This window comes from Kogia breviceps, chromosome 6 (genome assembly GCF_026419965.1).
Source record: "Kogia breviceps isolate mKogBre1 chromosome 6, mKogBre1 haplotype 1, whole genome shotgun sequence".
Lineage (NCBI taxonomy): Eukaryota > Metazoa > Chordata > Mammalia > Artiodactyla > Physeteridae > Kogia > Kogia breviceps.
This window is the reverse complement of record NC_081315.1, coordinates 127356881-127378282: the sequence shown is the minus strand read 5'-3', so window position 1 is coordinate 127378282 and position 21402 is coordinate 127356881. Positions and strand designations below refer to the sequence as shown.

At 39.5% G+C, this 21402-nt stretch overlaps 1 protein-coding gene across 10 annotated transcripts in view; it reads left to right on the top strand.

Annotated features, from left to right (window-relative positions):
• Positions 1 to 21402, top strand: part of TNIP3 (TNFAIP3 interacting protein 3) — a 117141-nt gene that overhangs the window by 30508 nt on the left and 65231 nt on the right. For all 10 annotated transcript variants that reach the window (XM_067036593.1, XM_067036594.1, XM_067036589.1 and 7 more), the window contains 4 exons: positions 823 to 951; positions 5673 to 5792; positions 8663 to 8788; positions 20926 to 20976. In XM_067036593.1, coding sequence (XP_066892694.1) covers positions 823 to 951; positions 5673 to 5792; positions 8663 to 8788; positions 20926 to 20976 — 426 coding nt within the window. The remainder of the gene's footprint in view (positions 1 to 822; positions 952 to 5672; positions 5793 to 8662; positions 8789 to 20925; positions 20977 to 21402) is intronic.

Here is a 21402-nt window from a genome sequence, read left to right as displayed (position 1 = left end):
AAATATTAGCTATTAAAATAATATACTTTAACATATATCTTAGCTATTTCCTCATCTTGATTTACCTAAATTCCAGAATGTTTATTTTACTGGGTTAAAACTGCAGTCTCATTAAAAATTCAATTCACTCCACAAAAAGTTTACTGTCCAGAATATAAAATTAAGAGATAGGAGGCAGATATTGTCTGAATCCAGAGCCTGTCAGTGTCTAAGCCACCGACCTTGCTTCAGTTACTTAAAACACTGGATTCCTTGAAGGTGAGCTAAAGAGTGGAGTGATGGCATTTGGACTAGCTCATCTCTACCTTTTAAAAGTAATCATCAGAACAGTACAGTGCTCTGAATAATTATCTGTGGTGAAATGTCTTATTGCCTGAGGTTTTGTCTTTTATCATTTTCTTTGTCTCTCACCAGTCCTGAATGATGCAGGATTGGGCTTTGAGATATTTGGTATTTTTTGTTGCAGTGACACTTTGCATATTAGAACTTTCAGTTATTTTTAGTGAGTCACCCTTTCATCACCTTGTAAGAGTGCATAGCAAGTAGCTTTTTCTGCAGACCCATTTGACCCTTGAAAGTGAGGAGTGGGGACTTTGATAGCTTGTTCTGGGGTCACAAAACTTAGTAGCAGTAAGAATAATATACAGATTTCTTCTATCCTAATCCTGACCTCCACCCAGAGATTATTGCTCACATGGAATGTTAAGTGAAAATCTAGCACGTCCTGTTTTTTGTTTGTTTTTTATTTCAGAAGTATTCCTACAATATCATCTTATCTGAATTTTATTGATTTTGAATTTGTTTTCTTGCTTGCTACTTCAGAAGGAAAAGGAGAGCCTAAATGAAGAATTACATGAATTGAAGAGAGAGAATAAGCGTTTGAAGGAAGAAAATGCTCTCGCGAACCAGAAGAAGCGACATTTTGAATGTGAAATAAAACGCCTCAATAAGGTATCAGGCCCGGTGAAGCTGGAGGGATCAAATGAGAGGTTTCTGTATAAAGAGCACTTTCTGGGCTAACAGCAAAATCCACACTGCAATGCAGCTCAGTCTCGGCGACTTGCACGGGAGGTCTCTGTAATTGCATAAATCACTCCTATCTGCTTCGTTCAGCCATACTTGGCTAGGAATTTTTTTGGGAATTCATGTGTCTGCAAAGAATTGTCATTAAAGAAAGAGATAAGGAGAAAGTATAGAAGAGAGTAAGACCTTTTTTTTTTTGGTAGTTCAAAGACCCACATAAAGCAAGTGGGTGTTTGCGAATAGTAGCGTTATCTCTCGGTCAACCGCAAAAGTTTCCTGAGGAAAACAGGCTGCTCTTTAAAATCATCACTGTGGAGCTGCTGAGTGTAATACAGACTATATGGAAGCAGGCTGAATGCCAAATCCAAAAATGAGATGGCGGCCTTCCTGAGAATAAGCCTAAAACTCACCTTTAATGGGGGTTGGGGAGTAGGGTGTAGGTCTATTAAGAAAATGCTGGTGATTTAATCCTTTGCTCCAACAACTATTCAAAGGAGCTACCTGTGTATTGCTGCAAAAGGATGACATGTAAGGTGTGTGTGTGTGTGTGTGTGTGTGTGTTGTTTTAATGGACTAAACCTTAATTTTCTTGGGGAGAGGGATTGCTGACTTGTTCAGGGAAAAAAATTAAATCCTTTACTGTTGACTTTTCCAAGAGCCATGTTGTATGTGGACCATAGTAATACTTGTAGTACATGGTTGAGTTGAGATAGTCATCTCTCAAGCTAGATATTTCTTGACCAAAGTAACAGAAATTATCTTCTAAAAAAAGAGTAGGTGGTTAACTGGCCTTAAACACGTGCTCAGTGCCTGCCTTTGGCACCCTGTACCATCCTGTAGTTAAGCAGTGTTCAGAGGTGTAACTTAAATATCCCCGAAGTGTTAACTATATGCCTGTATGGTCCATAGGGTGCTTTACAAATGTGATGCTATGTTTGGTCTGTTTATGGGGCAAGTTATTATTCAGGAGAAAATGAGAAATTGGAGATTGACTTCGTAAACAATGTACTTCTCTATTGTTTAAGAGAGAAAAACAACGTTCAGAGATACAAATTCAGGGTAAATGAATTTTCTGTCTTAATCACTGCTGGAAGTCCTTCACAAATGGATTAGAGGAACTGACATTAATTGAGATTATATTTGAAATCTCTCCCATTTTTGATATGTTATTACTTATCAGTTTTCTTCTGTTCTCTATTTCTATAAATGTAGGCACAAGGATATAAAGCCTGTAGAAATTAAAACAGCCAAGAACTCTGTTTTTTACTCAAACCCATGTATAACCTTCATTTTTGTGTAGGTGTGTTTATAGAAAATTTTTTTTAATTAGTAAAAACTTTAACACTCATGATTGTAATCATAAAATCTCAATGAGAAAAATTAATTTGAGTAAAATTCAGAGCTTGTCATCTTCTCAAAGAGGATTTTTCTGGTTATCTTAGTTAAAATTACATACTCCACTTCTAACATTTCCTGTTTTAATATTTCCTTGGAATTCATTGCATTCTAGTATATGCATAATGTCTCATATTTATTATCTTAATTGTTTCCTGTCTCCCAGTCTGGATTGTAAGCTCCATGTGGGCAGGATATTTGCAGGGCAGACTTCTCCTAGGCAAGGTGGACACAGTATTGAGGGCCCACAATACTTATAGTGGCCCATTAATATGCTTAATTTCTCATAAAGTCAGAGGAAAAAAACTAAAGTATGAGGTTGAAAAAACATTTTCATATTAATATTAACATATTCATCTTTGTAAGAATGCAATTATAATATATAATTTTACTACATATTTATTTGGAGGAAGGGACTCACAAAGACAAGAGTCATTATGGGGCCCTGAGTTTCTCTATTTTGTTCTCTGCTACATTCCATAGAACAGGGCCTTGCTCATAATATGTTCTTAAATATTTGTTGACTGGATGAATTTACTAATTAATGTAATTTGCTGGTACATAATATGTTCAGTAGCCAATTTTGGCCCTGAGATTCATGCTTTAATAGGTGTAACACATTACTTATGAGTAATAAGAAAAAATAAAAGGTACTTCAAGCCAGAAAAGATTTCATCTCACACATCTATACCTTCAACTGTCACTTTAAAAACATAGATAGAAAGTGATGAGCTACAAAGAGATTTTTTTTCTCCTTTTTTCTCATTTAGTGCAAAGAGATTTTTTTCTCATTTAGGTTTTTTCTCATTTAGTATTAGTGTCTAATGAAATGTAAGAAATTATTATTTTGCAGTACAGATATTTCTTCTGTTCTCTTTTACCACAGTAATAAATAGAAGTTACTCAAAATGAGGATTTGGGTAGCTAATTGTGCACACCATTCATCACAGCCTGGAAATTTGGGGCCCACCCTGCTTGCACAAACCCACTGCCTGCTGACCCGGTCTCAGCAGAGATTGGTAGCATGTCACCTTAGCAATTAACATATGGTTTTCAGAAGTTCACACAACTATGTGTACTGAATTTTACTTATTTGCTTTGAGGGAGATACCTAAGGGCATTGTTTTCATCAGGTTCTTGACAGAGAAGCCAGATGTTTGATCAAAGTGGAGAAATTACCTGAGGCTAGTCAACCAGGGCCAACCATCAGCAAAATTGATGTGTCTGACATCTTGCCATTGTGAGATGGGCAGATCTGTTTAGTATATCTGTGCTTATGGTAAACTGCTGCTCTAGAGTAGGTTACAGGTGTTTGTTCAAGGAAGTTGGAAAACCCCAAGATGGAATAAGTGTCTACTAGACTCACTTTTCTTTTATGACTCATTTGCAAGTTTTGTAGAAGTCTGAATAACATGAAAGGTAGATCAGAAAATTCAAATATTACAAGACCTACGAAAATAGTCTATTCATAGCTGTGGGATATAGAACCAGCATATTTGATTATCTTGACTCACCCCACCCTAGATTCTATTACTAGTGACACATTTTTTAAAAATATAACTATTATGATAATTCCTAGAACTATGTAGCTTAGGAATAAATTCTAAAAAAACATAAATTATTAAACAACTTCTGTTGTCTAATAATTCTTGGAGGAAGAAAAAAGTTCTTGTTTTTCTTACAACTTCCTGAAAAATGATATTTACATCAGGCTAGACTATAAAACATTCTATTAGGAAATTTCTAATCTTAACTATGCATATTTAAGACCTTAAATTTGCTTTTCTTTTCTATCCTTATGACCATATTGATAGTAGTGCAGGGAAGTGAGTTACTAATAGAATCATCAAATGAACACCATCGAAGCTACTAAAGAAATACAGAGGCAGTAAAGTCTTGGAGCTTTGGAAGTGAACCTTTTCTATTTGTATAGAGGACTCATTTGATAATGAGCAAGTAGTCATATTGTGTGTGGGCTCTGAGACCACAACAGGATGAGCTATGTTCTGTCACAATTTTTGGTGGCCATTTTGTTGAACTCATCATGAACCAAAAGTCTTCAGAATAGAGACAATGTCTTTCATATAATCTGAAAAAGTATAGTATATGTAAGAGTGCCATGGAATTATGAGTAAGGATGATGATCTGATTGGCAAATCTAAGTGTCTCTTATTTGCTTCACTTCCTCACCCCACGGTGAAAACACCAAGTTGTACTGCATGTCAAGAAAGCAGAGCACTCTCTCCACCCTCTAGTGGGTTAATGGATGTTTTATTGGAGAATAAATATGACTGTGTCTAGGCCAAGGCATGTTATGTTGAAGGAGGACAGAGCAGAACTGTACAACAATGGATAATGAATCTGCCTGGGTTCCCATTTATTTGAGTTTCTGTCTCTCCTGTAAGGGACATGGTTATATAGCAGAAATATATTATTCAAAATGTCATCTGATGGGGATATATGCATATGTATAGCTGATTCACTTTGTTATAAGCAGAAACTAACACACCATTGTAAAGCAATTATACTTCAATGAAGATATATTTTTTTAAAATGTCATCTGAGGGCTTCCCTGGTGGCGCAGTGGTTGAGAGTCCGCCTGCCGATGCAGGGGACGCGTGTTCGTGCCCCGGTCCGGGAAGATCCCACGTGCCGCGGAGCGGCTGGGCCCGTGAGCCATGGCCGCTGAGCCTGCGCGTCCGGAGCCTGTGCTCCGCAACGGGGGAGGCCACAACAGTGAGAGGCCCGCGTACCACAAAAAAAAAAAAAAATGTCATCTGAAATCAGGAGCATCAGCTTTTGAGGAATGCAGATTCTCAGACCCTGCTTCCAGAAATACTGATTCAGGACCCTTGGAGGCAATGCCCAGGCGTGGGCACGTTTGATACCTCTGCAGATGATTCAGATGCGCCCTAAAGTTTGAGCCTTATTGATGCAGCATATATTTGACGGAAGCAGACTCTAGAGAAAGGCTGTGTATCTGTTTTCCACTCATGGTTGGCTAGGTGGAAGGGGCTCTAACACCAAAGCCTTCTCAAGTAACAATGAGAGTTGAATAACATAAACACCATCATGGAGAAAAGACGGAGATTCTGAAAAAAATGCATATATGAGGAAAGTTACTCAGTGATGCAAGTAGCATTAAAAATGAAATTCTACCTTATGAGTGCATTTGAGATGACTGTAAGAACTGTAGAGAAATTCATATGACGTGGCAACTCTCAGGTCAACAGTGTGCTTATCTTATAACACAGGCTCTTCAGGATGCCTTAAAAATGGAGTGTTCTTCATCTCCTGAGGACTGTTTGGGGAAGTCTGAAATGGAGTGCAGCCATGAAGAGATGAGAACAGAGATGGAAGTTCTCAAACAGCAGGTGAGAAGTTGAAAGTGGAGCGATCATGTGGAGAACTTAGGGCCCATTGTTCATGCTGCTTTAGCCATTTCTGGAAGGCCTCCTCTTCAAAACATGTCAGAGGTTTTTGCATGTATTTTCATTAGAATTACCTAATTTTAAAGCTTTATGGGAAAATATAGATCAGCTCGTCCAACTCTCACACTTTATAAAAGAGAAAATTGAGTTTCAGATGGGTTAGGTGGCTCGCCCAAGATCATACACTTAAAAAGGGGGCATGCTAATTAACCTTTTAGTGAAATTCTATTAGCACTGGGTCTAGAGGGTTTCATGTAGGCATGATTTATTTTGAAGACACTATTAACCCAAACCCTGGACCTTTTCAGAAAATGGTAGCAGCTGGGCTATTATTCTGTAGCTGCAGGCCTCTGGGCTTTTGAACAATGAGGGCAGTTTTAAAGGGAATACTCTGCAATGATCATAGTCACTGAAGAGCCAGGTTTGTTCATCTACCCCTACATACAGATGGCACCACCTAGGAATTTACTGATGTACCATGGTTTCCTCCTCCTAACTCACCCAGCTTCACTCACTGTTTCCAAGTGCACCACAAGAGTAAAGGATGCTCTCTCTAAGCTTCTGCATGCACCAGCAACAAAGGGCTGTGGGGATATAGCACTGCCTGAACTACTTGAGTCTAATTTTAGTTCAGCCAGCTGGATCTGGCTTAGCTGCGGAGCCACCCATGCATATCACATCTCTTTTCCTGTAAGAGGTTAAATAAACTAATATAAGTAAAGGGCTGGAACAGTTCAAAGTGATATTGATAAGTACAGGAAATATAGGAATTCCAATCCCAGAAGCACACATTGTCAGTAATATGTTAGCAAGGGCAGGGGCAGGGGATAGGGTGACATAGAACAAAGAGCCGAGAAGTATTATTTTCTGATGCCCCTGGGTATGACTTGTTGGCTATTTTGCTCTGAGCAGTTGCCAATTACAAGGATTCCTGATGCAATACAAGGAAGAATAGAGCAATTGTGATATTGCTGTTGTTTTTTACTTTATTGTTATTACTTCATAGGAAGTAACCTATCTATAAACCTAAAAACTTCAGAGCATTTGACATAAAGTTGGATTTTCTCTTCTATCAACTCAGTTTGAAATAATCTGCTTCATTACATTCAGGATCAAATATACAGCTTGAAAATAGACCCATGGAAAGAATAAGTGTATAATCAGAGTGTTAAAACTGCCAAATTCTCAGCCCCTCAAGTACCACTGGCGCTAGCCAGGATTCCTCTGAAAAAGGTACTGCTTATGTTCAGACACCTGAGTCATCTTCAGTGCTCCCATATAATGTACACCACATGCTAGAGAGTTGCTCTTACACGTGTTTACAGTAAAGGTTTAATTCGTATTTGATACAGACAATGGCAGGTATTCTTCTCATAAACCCCAAGAGTAGACCAGAATCCGTCTCCTTCGTTTCTGTATGGCTCTTTTGCTAGCTTTTGGCATTCACATTTTAACTGTGCACATTTCTAATTGGGTACCCACAATCATTACATCACCAAGTGCTGCGTGAGACCCTAAAGGATTTAAATTCACGAAGAAACTGAGCTTGAATCTTGGCCATCTAAGTGATGAAATTGCTATCACTGTTGTGTTTGATAAAGAGTGTCCATCTGTTCTAATCAGATGGACTTCTCCCACTTCAGATGCCTCTGATAATTATTTACAGAACATTGGTTTAACTGTGTCTGGATTTGAAACTCAGCTCTCAACCCCCCTCCAAAAAAAACCACCCCAAAACAAAATGTCGGCTTGGCTGGGTATAGTTCCCTTGCAACCTTCTGGTGAATAAAGTCTTGAAATTAAATATGTATATCTGCATCTAGATCCATGTAAAATGTTTAAGTTCCCCCCCTTGCCTATTACGTTTTGTTCTATTATTATTGACTTAAAATTAATAACCCTTTAGTTAAAAGTTGTTGCACTGTTGCTGATGGTGGTGCAATGTGCATTAACTTTAAAAGACGAAATCTAGCTACTAGGTTCCCATGTAAGTGGTTGTTTAAATCTGGTTTTAGAGGAAATCCTTTGCTTCATTTCTTAAGCTTCATTTGTTTTCCTAACTCCACACTCTAGTCTCCAAGCCATCAGCCAACACTACGCCAATTAAAACAACAATAATTAAATCTGTTTTTTTGGGGGGGGTTGTTTTGATTACTTTTCTGGAATATTTGGAGTACCTCTTGAGAGGCATTCCACTAGAATGTTACTCTTTTTTATGACATACTCCCACAATTACTTATAAAGGCCAACTCTGGTGAATATCTTTCAGTAAACATGCTTTGCTCTCCCACATACATGAGCCTTTCATTTCTATCTTGTGCTAAACTTATATTTAGAAACTTTGGCATGTCAGTATTTAGTGGCTTCACTTAACAGCTATTGTCAGTAAACTTTCAGAACTTCAAGCAATATTTATACATCAAAGCCTTGTTTTAGAGATGGATGATTTGCTCCAAAACAGTGAAACTTAACACTGATGGGGTGGGAGGAGCAAGGCTTCATCACAATAATGGAATATGCAATAAAAAATCGGTGAGGGGAATTGTTTTCAAAATATCCATGTTATTACTTTACTTATGAATTTCAGATATATGCTCAAGGAGAAAAAAGTTGAGAACTGCCATTATAAACAAAGTGAAAGGTAGAAGTATAGTCATATGTATCAAGATAGAGCCCCACCATAAAGAAATACTCATGAAAAGAGGACGGGAATGTCTCAGATTGGACAAACCCAGATAGCACCTCTCCGGAACTCATTTAAATGGCTTAAGAGAAAAGGAAGCTAGCCATAACAGTAAGTTAATATTTCCTAGGTGCAAATATACGAAGAAGACTTCAAAAAGGAGCGATCAGACCGAGAAAGACTTAATCGAGAAAAAGAGGAGCTACAGCAAATTAATCAAACTTCTCAAACCCAGTTGAACAGGCTGAATTCTCAGGTATAAGTCCAATAATCTTTGCCAGAACGTATGTATTTTATTTTTATTTTCTCATTTAAAAATCTAGACATTTTGGCTTCTGTTAATTGCCGTTGGATTTTTCTTTTTTTGAGAGAGAGATTAGCACCTGGGATGAAATCATTCTTAAACAATCTTGTAAAGAGATGAAAATGACTAGAGATTTCTTTCATCTTAAGTATATTAAGGAGTTTTCCAAGAAATTGGATTCCAAAGTCTTTTATAAAATCCAATTCTTTGATCTTTTTCTCATAATATTTATCTTGGTAGAATGGGAGTTGGAACCACCTAGCACTCAAATTCAAAGCCAAAACACTCTAGTACAGTGAAGTTGTTTCTAAATTCTTATCATTTTCTTTGAAGGGCTATGTTGGAATGTTCCTGTCTTCTAAAAACATACATACTAAATGTCATTTATATAGCTAGTGAAACCAAGAATTTTGTTCAGTGGGTTCCCAGATTTAAAGTAACTGGAGTGCTCTCAAGGAAGCCAGACAATGTTAGCCACTTTATTAGAATAGAATATTAAATGTAAGCATACTAAAATTAGGTGCAACAGAATTTATTAAACATAGACTCGGGAAGTTGCCATGATGGGTAAATATTGATGTTAATGAGGTAAATGTAGCTAACACAACTTTGGCTTAAGAAAAAACAATGAACCATGAAATTTTTAATTTGCAAAATTATGCAGTGTTTTTCAATAAATAAGGAATTGTTGTGGGGCAGGCTGTGACAGCTCTGTAGCTTCAAGATTCTCAGTCTTAGAAGAGATTTTAAACTCTTTGTCATCCCCTTCTTCCGAATACAAAGTAGATGGTGAGTTAAATTTAGTTTCTTCTTTGACATCTTTTTTAAGGATTAACTTTAAATTCCTAGTTTTACATGGAGAATTATTTGGCAGAACCATTTCCTTTCTAAGAAACTGGAAGGAATAAAATAACAGTAAAAATATAATAAAATGCTTTTTCTGAAAATAATTCATGCAACATACTTTTACAACAGTGGGTGAGAAAATGTTCTGATTGTTCTTGGTGAGAAAATCACTGTCTCAATTTGTATGCCTTACATGCAAAGCTGCCTTAATTTTTTTGAAGTTGTCACTGCACAAATCATTTTACTTCCTGCCATATTTTAATTTTATTCATTCTACTACATTAAATTCAGATTGATGCTAAATATTTGTCTAGTCTGGCAATGTTCTTGCCTTTATAAAAGCTGTAGTACAGCCAGAAACACACAACCAGATACTTACATTATAGACTATAATTCACAGTAATTTTCATTCCCGTGTCACCTGTAATATTTGATTGATATCAAAAAATAAATGTATTGTCTAACTACAGTACAGTATAACTGCTTATGAACTAGGGGAGGATCCTAGTGATACGCTAAAACTATCAAAATTTTCTTTATAATGATAATCTAAGCATTTTTTTAAACATCTTTATTGGAGTATAACTGTTTTACAATAGTGTGTTAGTTTTTCCTTTACAACAAAGTGAATCAGTTATACATATACATATATTCCCATATCTCTTCCCTCTTGCATCACCCTCTCTCCCACCCTCCCTATCCCACCCCTCTAGGTGGTCACAAAGCACAGAGGTGATCTCCTTGTGCTATGCGGCAGCTTCCCACTAGCTATCTAATTTACATTTGGTAGTGTATATATGTCCCTGCCATTCTCTCACTTCGTCACAGCCCACCCTTCCCCCTCCCCATATCCTCAAGTCCATGCTCTAGTAAGTCTGTGTTTTATTCCCATCCTACCACTAATCTCTTCATGACATTTTTTTTTTCTTAGAGTCCATATACATGTGTTAGCATACGGTATTTGTTTTCCTCCTTCTGACTTACTTCACTCTGTATGACAGACTCCAGGTCTATCCACCTCATTATAAATAACTCAGTTTCATTTCTTTTGCTTGCTGAGTAATATTCCATTGTATATATGTGCCATATCTTCTTTATCCATTCATCTGTTGATGGATACTTAGGTTGCTTCCATGTTCTGGCTATCATAAATAGAGCTGCAATGAACATTTTGGTACATGACTCTTTTTGAATTATGGTTTTCTCAGGGTATATGCCCATTAGTGGGATTGATGGGTCATATGGTAGTTCTATTTTTAGTTTTTTAAGGAACCCCCATACTGTTCTCCATAGTGGCTGTATCAATTTACATTCCCACCAGCAGTGCAAGAGTGTTCCCTTTTCTCCACACCCTCTCCAGCATTTATTGTTTCTAGAGTTTTTGATAATGGCCAATCTGACCGGTGAGAGATGATAATCTTATTGTAGTTTTGATTTGCATTTCTCTAATGATTAATGATGTTGAGCATTCTTTCATGTGTTTGTTAGCAATCTGTATATCTTCTTTGGAGAAATGTCTATTTAGTTCTTCTGCCCATTTTTGGATTGGGTTGTTTGTTTTTTTGTTATTGAGCTGAATGAGTTGCTTATAAATTTTGGATATTAATCCTTTGTCAGTTGCTTCATTTGCAACTATTTTCTCCCATTCTGAGGGTTGTCTTTTGGTCTTGTTTATGGTATCCTTTGCTGTGCAAAAGCTTTTAAGTTTCATTAGATCCCATTTGTTTATTTTTGTTTTTATTTCCATTTCTCTAGGAGATGGGTCAAAAAGGATCTTGCTGTGATTGATGTCATAGAGTGTTCTGCCTATGTTTTCCTCTAAGAGTTTGATAGTGTCTGGCCTTCCATTTAGGTCTTTAACCCATTTTGAGTTTATTTTTGTGTATGGTGTTAAGGAGTGTTCTAATTTCATACTTTTACATGTAGCTGTCCAGTTTTCCCAGCACCACTTATTGAAGAGGCTGTCTTTTCTCCACTGTATATCCTTTCCTCCTTTATCAAAGATAAGGTGACCATATGTGTGTGGGTTTATCTCTGGGCTTTCTATCCTGTTCCATTGATCTATATTTCTGTTTTTGTGCCAGTACCATACTGTCTTGATTACTGTGGCCTTGTAGTATAGTCTGAAGTCAGGGAGCCTGATTCTTCCAGCTCTATTTTTCGTTCTCAAGATTGCTTTGGCTATTCGGGGTCTTTTGTGTTTCCATACAAATTGTGAAATTTTTTGTTCTAGTTCTGTAAAAAAATGCCAGTGGTAATTTGATAAGGATTGCATTGAATCTGTAGACTGCTTTGGGTAGTAGAGTCATTTTCACAATGTTGATTCTTTCAATCCAAGAACATGGTATATTTCTTCACCTATTTGTATCATCTTTAATTTCTTTCATCAGTGTCTTATAGTTTTCTGCATACAAGTCTTTTGTCTCCTTAGGTAGGTTTATTCCTAGATATTTTATTCTTTTTGTTGCAATGGTAAAGGGAAGTGTTTTCTTAATTTCACTCTCAGATTTTTCATCATTAGTGTATAAGAATGCCAGAGATTTCTGTGCATTAACTTTGTATCCTGCTACTTTACCAAATTCATTGATTAGCTCTAGTAGTTTTCTGGTAGCATCCTTAGGATTCTCTATGTATAGTATCATGTCATCTGCAAACAGTGACAGCTTTACTTCTTCTTTTCCTATTTGGATTCCTTTTATTTCTTTTTTTTTTCACTGATTGCTGTGGTTAGAACTTCCAAAACTATGTTGAATAAGAGTGGTGAGAGTGGGCAACCTTGTCTTGTTCCTGATCTTAGTGGAAATGGTTTCAGTTTTTCACCATTGAGAATGATGCTGGCTGTGGGTTTGTCATATATGGCCTTTATTATGTTGAGGAAAGTTCCCTGTATGCCTACTTTCTGCAGGGTTTTTATCATAAATGGGTGTTGAATTTTGTCAAAAGCTTTCTCTGCATCTATTGAGATGATCATATGATTTTTCTCCTTCAGTTTGTTGATATGCTGTATCACGTTGAGTGATTTGTGTATATTGAAGAATCCTTGCATTCCTGGAATAAACCCCACTTGATCATGGTGTATGATCCTTTTAATGTGCTGTTGGATTCTGTTTGCTAATATTTTGTTGAGGATTTTTGCATCTATGTTCATCAGTGATATTGGCCTGTAGTTTTCTTGCTTTGTGACGTCTTTGTCTAGTTTTGGTATCAGGGTGATGGTGGCCTCATAGAATGAGTTTGGGAGTGTTGCTCCCTCTGCTATCTTTTGGAAGAGTTTGAGAAGGATAGGTATTAGCTCTTCTCTAAATGTTTGATAGAATTCGCCTGTGAAGCCATCTGGTCCTGGGCTTTTGTTTGTTGAAAGATTTTAAATCACAGTTTCAATTTCAGTGCTTGTGATTGGTCTGTTCAAATTTTCTATTTCTTCCTGGTTCAGTCTCGGCAGGTTGTGCATTTCTAAGAATTTGTCCATTTCTTCCAGGTTGTCCATTTTATTGGCATACGGTTGCTTGTAGTAATCTCTAATAATCTTTTGTATTTCTGCAGTGTCAGTTGTTACATCTCCTTTTTCATTTCTAATTCTATTGATTTGAGTCTTCTCCCTTTTATTCTTGATGAGTCTGGCTAATGGTTTATCAATTTTATTTATCTTCTCAAAGAACCAGCTTTTAGTTTTATTGATCTTTGCTATTGTTTCCTTCACTTCTTTTTCATTTATTTCTGATCTGATCTTTATGATTTCTTTCCTTCTGCTAAATTTGGGGTTTTTTTGTTCTTCTTTCTCTAATTGCTTTAAGTGCAAAGTTAGGTTGTTTATTTGAGATGTTTCCTGTTTCTTAAGGTATGATTGTATTGCTATAAACTTGCCTCTTAGAACTGCTTTTGCTGTATCCCATAGGTTTTGGGTCGTTGTGTCTCCATTGTCATTTGTTTCTAAGTATTTTTTGATTTCCTCTTTGATTTCTTCAGTGATCACTTCGTTATTAAGTAGTGTGTTGTTTAGCCTCCATGTGTTTGTATTTTTTACAGATCTTTTCCTATAATTGATATCTAGTCTCATAGCGTTGTGGTCGGAAAAGATACTTGATACGATTTCAATTTTCTTAAATTTGCCAAGGCTAGATTTGTGACACAATATATGATCGATCCTGGAGAATGTTCCATGAGCACTTGAGAAAAATGTGTATTCTGTTGTTTTTGGATGGATGTCCTATAAATATCAATTAAGTCCATCTTGTGTAATGTATCATTTAAAGCTTGTGTTTCCTTATTTATTTTCATTTTGGATGATCTGTCCATTGGTGAAAGTGGGGTATTAAAGTCCCCTACTATGATTGTGTTACTGTCGATTTCCCCTTTTATGGCTGTTAGTATTTGCCTTATGTATTGAGGTGCTCCTATGTTGGGTGCATAAATATTTACAATTGTTATATCTTCTTCATGGATCGATCCCTTGATCATTATGTAGTGTCCTTCTTTGTCTCTTGTAATAGTTTTTATTTTAAAGTCTATTTTGTCTGATATGAGAATTGCTACTCCAGCTTTCTTCTGATTTCCATTTGCATGGAATATCTTTTTCCATCCCCTCACTTTCTGTCTGTATGTGTCCCTAGGTCTGAAGTGGGTCTCTTGTAGACAGCATATATATGGGTCTTGTTTTTGTATCCATTCAGCCAGTCTGTGTCTTTTGGTGGGAGCATTTAATCCATTTACATTTAAGGTAATTATCGATATGTATGTTCCTATTACCATTTACTTAATTGTTTCGGGTTGTTCTTGTAGGTCTTTTCCTTCTCTTGTGTTTCTTGCCTAGAGAAGTTCCTTTAGCATTTGTTGTAGAGCTGGTTTGGTGGTGCTGAACTCTCTCAGCTTTTGCTTGTCTGTAAAGTTTTTAATTTCTCCATCAAATCTGAATGAGATCCTTGCTGGGTAGAGTAATCTTGGTTGTAGGTTTTCGTTTGTTGTTGTTTTTTTTTTTTCTTTGTGGTATGTGGGCCTCTCACTGTTGTGGCCCCTCCCATTGCGGAGCACAGGCTCCGGATGCGCAGGCTCAGCGGCCATGGCTCATGGGCCCAGCCGCTCCGCGGCATGTGGGATCTTCCCGGACCAGGGCACGAACCCGTGTCCCCTGCATCGGCAGGCGGATTCTCAACCACTGCGCCACCAGGGAAGCCCTGGTTGTAGGTTTTTTTCCTTCATCACTTTAAATATGTCCTGCCACTCCCTTCTGGCTTGTAGAGTTTCTGCTGAAAGTTCAGATGTTAACCTTATGGGGATTCCTTTGTGTATTATTTGTTGTTTTTCTCTTGCTGCGTTTAATATGTTTTCTTTGTATTTAATTTTTGACAGTTTGATTATTATGTGTCTTGGCATGTTTATCCTTAGGTTAATCCTGTATGGGACTCTCTGTGCTTCCTGGACTTGATTGACTGTTTCCTTTCCTATATTAGGGAAGTTTTCAACTATAATCTCTTCAAATATTTTCTCAGTCCCTTTCTTTTTCTCTTCTTCTTCTGGGACTCCTATAATTCGAATGTTGGTGCATTTAATGTTGTCCCAGTGGTCTCTGCGACTGTCCTCAGTTCTTTTCATTCTTTTTTCTTTATTCTGCTCTGCAGTCATAATTTCCACTATTTTATCTTCCAGGTCACTTATCCGTCCTTCTGCCTCAGTTATTCTGCTGTTGATCCCGTCTAGAGTATTTTTCATTTCATTTATTGTGTTGCTCATCGTTCCTTGCTTCCTCTTTATTTCTTCTAGGTCCTTGTTAACTGTTTCTTGCAATTTGTCTATTCTATTTCCAAGATTTTGAATCATCTTTACTATCATTATTCTGAATTATTTTTCAGGTAGACTGCCTATTTCCTCTTCATTTGTTAGGTCTGGTGTGTTTTTATCTTGCTCCTTCACCTGCTGTGTGTTTTTCTGTCTTCTCATTTTGCTTATCTTACTGCATTTAGGGTCTCCTTTTTGCAGGCTGCAGGTTCATAGTTCCCGTTGTTTTTGGTGGCTGTCCCCAGTGGCTAAGGTTGGTTCAGTGGGTTGAGTAGGTTTCCTGGCTGGGGGGACTAGTGCCTCTGTTCTGGTGGATGAGGCTGGATCTTGTCTTTCTGGTGGGCAGGTCCACGTCTGGTGGTGTGTTTGGGGATGTTGGTAGCCTTATTATGATTTTAGGCAGCCTGCTAATGGATGGGGCTGTAGACCTGTCTTGCTCTTTGTTGGGGATAGGGTGTCCAGCACTGTTCGTTGCTGGTCCTTGAGTGAAGCTGGGTCTTGGTGTTGAGATGGAGATCTCTGGGAGATTTTCCCCGTTTGATATTGCTTGGAGCTGGGAGGTCTCTTGTGGACCAGTGTCCTAAGGTTGCTTCTCCCACCTCAGAGACACAGCCCTGGTGTCTGGCTGGAGCGCTAAAAGCCTTTAATCCACACGGCTCAAAATAAAAGGGAGAAAAAATAGAAAGGAAAGAAAAGGAAGGAAGGATGGAGGGAGGGAGGGAAGGAAGGAAGAAAGGAAGGGAGGAAGGAAGAAATGAAGGAAGGAAGCAAGAAAGGAAGGAAGGAGGAGAGTAAGAAAGGGAAGAAGGAAGAGAGGAAGGAAGGGAGGAAGGAAGAAAGAAAGGAGGGAAGGAGGGAAGAAAGGAAGAAAGAAAGGGAGAAGACAAAATAAAGTAGGATAAAGTATAGTTATTAAAATAAAAATAATTATTAAGAAGAAAAATTTCTCTTAAAAAAAACAACAAAGAAAAACGGGTTGGTCTAACCCTAGGACAAATGGTGAAAGCAAAGCTATACAGACAAATCTCACACAGCAGCACACACACACACACACACGCACTCACAAAAAGAAAAAAGGGGAAAATAATAGTATGTCTTGCTCCCAAAGTCCTCCTCAATTTGGGATGATTCGTTGTCTATTCAGGTTTTCCACAGATGCAGGGCACTTCAAGTTGATTGTGGAGCTTTAATCCACTGCTTCTAAGGCTGCTGGGAGAGACCTCCCCCTCTCCTCTTTGTTCGCACAGTTCCTGGGGTTCAGCTTTGGACTTGGTCCCGCCTCTGCGTGTAGGTCGTCCGAGGGCGTCTGCCCTTCGCTCAGATAGGACTGGGTTAAAGGAGCAGCTGATTCGGGGGCTCTGGCACAGGCCGCGGTGAGGGAGGGGCACGGATGCGGGGCAAGCCCGCGGCTGCAGAGGCCGGCGTGACACTGCACCGGCCCGAGGCACGCCGCGCGTTCTCCCGGGGAAGCTGTCCCTGGATCCCGGGACCCTGGCAGTGGCGGGCTGTACGGGCTCCCGGAAGGGGCGGTGTGGAGAGTGACCTGTGCTCGCACACAGGCCTCTTGGTGGCGGCAGCAGCAACCCTAGCGTCGGACACCCGTCTCTGGTGTCCGTGCCGACAGCGGCTCGCGCCCGTTTCTGGAGCTCCTTTAAGCGGCGCGCTTAATCCCTTCTCCTCACGCCCGAGGAAGCAAAGAGGCAATTAAAGGTCTCTTGTCTCTTCGGCAGCTCCGGGCCCGTTTCTGGAGCTCCTTTAAGCGGCGCGCTTAATCCCTTCTCCTCACGCCGAAGGAAGCAAAGAGGCAATTAAAGGTCTCTTGTCTCTTCGGCAGCTCCGCGCCCGTTTCTGGAGCTCCTTTAAGCGGCGCGCTTAATCCCTTCTCCTCACGCCGGAGGAAGCAAAGAGGCAATTAAAGGTCTCTTGTCTCTTCGGCAGCTCCGCGCCCGTTTCTGGAGCTCCTTTAAGCGGCGCGCTTAATCCCCTCTCCTCGCGCCCAGGAAGCAAAGAGGGAAGAAAAGGTCTCTTGCCTCTTCGGCAGCTCCAGACTTCAACCGGACTCCCTCCCGGCTAGGTGTGGCGCACTAGCCCCCTTCAGGCGGCTGTGTTCACGCCGCCAACCCCAGTCATCTCTCTGGGACCCGACCGAAGCCCGAGCCTCAGCTCCCGGCCCCTGCCCGCCCCGGCTGGGGAGCAGACAAGCCTCTCGGGCTGGTGAGTGCTGGTCGGCACCAGTACTCTGTGCGGGAATCTCTCCGCTTTGCCCTCCGCACCCTGTGGCTGCGCTCTCCTCCGCGGCTCCGAAGCTTCCCCCTCTGCCACCCGCAGTCTCCGCCCGCGAAGGGGCTTCTAGTGTGTGGGAACCTTTCCTCCTTCACGGCTCCCTCCCACTGGTGCAGGTCCCATCCCTATTCTTTCTCTCTGTTTTTTCTTTTGCCCTACCCAGGTATGTGGGGAGTTTCTTGCCTTTTGGGAGGTCTGAGGTCTTCTGCCAGCGTTCGATGGGTGTTCAATAGGAGAAGTTCCATGTGTAGATGTATTTCTGATGTCTCTGTGAGGAGGAAGATCTTCGCGTCTTACTCTTCCGCCATCTTGAAGCTCCTCCTAATCTAAGCATTTATTCTTCAAAAGTCTCATTTACTCAGGTGAAAGGAAGACAGAATTCACCAGATGTAATAGATGGTTTAACAATCTATGTTAAATGTATTAACAGCAGATTAAATGCCATGATAGAATAGGCATTACCTTATTTGAGTAGCGTATTACCAATGGTCCAAATGGACCACTTGACCAAAGGAATTTTTAGGTCAAATCGATCTGCCCCTAGTTGCTTACATACCAGAGTTTATTCTTCCTATCATGAAGGACATTTTAAGGCAATGACTGGTAAAACAGTCAGCGTGGTGAAGTGAAAGATACTTAGGAGATATTTAAGGATAAAAGCCCAATGTTCATGCCTGCTTTGACAATCAGTGAGGACCTTGAGCAAATATTCAACCTTTCTGTGCTTTCTCTTCTTCATCTGTAAAATGACAAAGTTGGAGTAGATGATCTCTAAAATGTTTCTTATAACTCTAAACCTCTGTCTCTAAAAATAAGTTGCTTAACCTCTCTTAGCATACTCACCTGTAAAATATAGATAAAGATACCTACCTCATGACTTCACAAAGTTGTTCTCAGGGTTAAGTGAAAAAAAAATCTATGCAGAAACATCTAGTTCAAGTAATAGCTTACAGGTATTTCAAAAATAATCTGTTGGAAGGGAGAAAATTTTTTTTTTTTTTTTTTTGTGGTATGCGGGCCTCTCACTGCTGTGGCCTCTCCCGTTGCGGAGCACAGGCTCCGGACGCGCAGGCTCAGTGGCCATGGCTCACGGGCCCAGCCGCTCCGCGGCATGTGGGATCCTCCCGGACCGGGGCACGAACCCGCGTCCGCCGCATTGGCAGGCGGACTCTCAACCACTGCGCCACCAGGGAAGCTGACGGAGAATTTTTAATAGTTTCATTTAGTTGTATAATACAACTGTTATACAATTAGCCTGCCACATTCAGTGCCTTGCAATCTAATTTTGATGCTTTCTTTCTGCAAGGCATTCTGCTATATGCTGTGAGGGAAGTAAAAAATGATCCATTCTATTAAAAGTCTCACAAGATAATGAGGGGGACATATATAGTCTATCCTCATCATTTTTACAGATTCCATTTTTGTGAATTTGCCTACTCACTAAAATATATTTGTCACCCCAAAATCAATTCTTATGCCACCTTTAAGGGCATTTGTGAACTTGTACAGAGCAGCAAAATACTTGAGCTTCCTGACACACTTGTTCCCAGTGGAGGTCCAACAGGTGATGCTGTCTTCTTTCAGATCTCATACTGTAAAAAGTGTCCTTTTCATGGTCTATATAGTGCCACATTTTTCACATATTTGTGCTTTTTGGTGGTGATTTCACTTTTTTAAAATAAATTTATTCTATTTATTTTATTTTTGGCTGCGTTGGGTCTTCGTTGCTGCACGCGGGCTTTCTCTAGTTGTGGCCAGCGGGGGCTACTCTTTGGTGTGGTGCGCAGGCTTCTCATTGTGGTGGCTTCTCTTGTTGCAGAGCATGGGCTCTAGGAGCTCGGGCTTCAGTAGTTGTGGTGCACGGGCTTAGTTGCTCCGCGGCATGTGGGATCTTCCCGGACCAGGGTTTGAACCCGTGTCTCCTGCATTGGCAGGCGGATTCTTAACCACTGCGCCACCAGGGAAGCCCCCGGTGATTTCATTTTTTTTAATGGCCCCCAAGCATAGTGCTGAAGTGCTGTCCAGTGTTCCTGAGCACAGGAAGGCTGTGATGTGCCTAATGGAGAAAAGGCATGTGTCCGATAAGCTTCACTCAGGGATGAATATAGCTCTATTGGCCATGAGTTCAATTTAATGGATCTATAATATTTATTAAATGAGGTGTCTTTAACAGAACACACATAAAACAAAATTATGTATTGATTGATTTACAAAAATGGCATGACCAGAAGCTGGTAGGAACCTAAGCCTGCATTTCCCTGGGAGAAATGGTTCAGTGTTTGCTACTTCAGTGTTCACAGTGACTTTATAGAGCATAACTACCACGAATCATGAGAACTGACTGTACATAGTACACATTCGACTATAAAAAGTCATATAGGAAATGTAAAATGCTATCTCTATGGGACGACCAAAGGAGAGAATAATTCTGATAGGTAGGACTTGGAAAGGTATCATACAGTAGGGGACATTTGACCTTGCTTTATAAGGATATAGAGATGACAATAGCATTACTAAAGAGTCCAAAGAAAACCAGCTTTCCTTAGATGTGTCAGATGTTGGGGGAACCCAGCATAGGTGACTCTGCTGGATGAGGTTGGGCCTTAAATAGTGAGAAGCATGAAGTGTAGCCTTTGAACAAGTTACTCAGCATCTCATGCGTGAGTGACCTCATCTGTAAAATAGGAATAATAATATTAAGTATCACATAGGGGTATTGGGAAGATTGAATGTGAGTTATTAAGTGTAAAGCACTTAGATCACTGTCTGACATGTATTAAGTGCAAATGCAACTTCTAAAATTCATTGTGGAAGCCTTTGGCTGTACAGTTGACCAATTCCAATTACATTCAATAAGCAGTAGAAGCTGTTTCTATATCCATATCTATGTCTATATCTATATTTATATCTAGAGCTAAATACATCAACCTAAAACTGAGAATTATAATGGCCCCCACAAATTGGAATAACAATTTTAAACTATCCAACTTTCCAAACTTCATTTGGGAATTTCAAGATAGAACCAGTGCCTGTCTGAAAAATCCAAAACTCAGCTATTTTCGTTGGCATGACTGTTATCAGTGCTTCACCCCCTGGATTTCTGAGTAGATCACTGCCCTCTGGGCCAAGAGTAGCTTTAGAACATTTGAGCTCTTTCTGATATACAAATGCCTTTGTTTTGTCCACAGATAAAAGCTTGTCAGATGGAGAAAGAAAAACTAGAAAGGCAATTAAAACAGGTATGTTGATCCTTACTTAAATTCACCAGCCCTCTTGTCGTGTTTGAAATGCCAACTTTAAGTTTTACTCACACATTTATTCCCAAGTACAACAGTTCCTCATGGTCCCAGTTGAAGGCATTTTCAAACTCTGGTACAGCTGGCCTAGGACAACTCATGCTTTTCATTGTCAACTAAAATGTCAGTGGAGAGTTAATGCTTAGATACCACCAAGGCCTCTCAACCCTAACACTCATGAAAAGCACGTGTTACAGAACACGTTTTTACAGTAGCACAAGCTTTAGTGTGTGTTCATGCAAAGGGAGATTTCTTCATAGACTCACAAACACCTTGGAAATACATTTCCTTGGTATTTCTTGCAGTTGCTTCCACAACAGTGGAAAACTACATGAAAGACTTGTGCCTTCTTTTGAGAAAGTAGAGTAT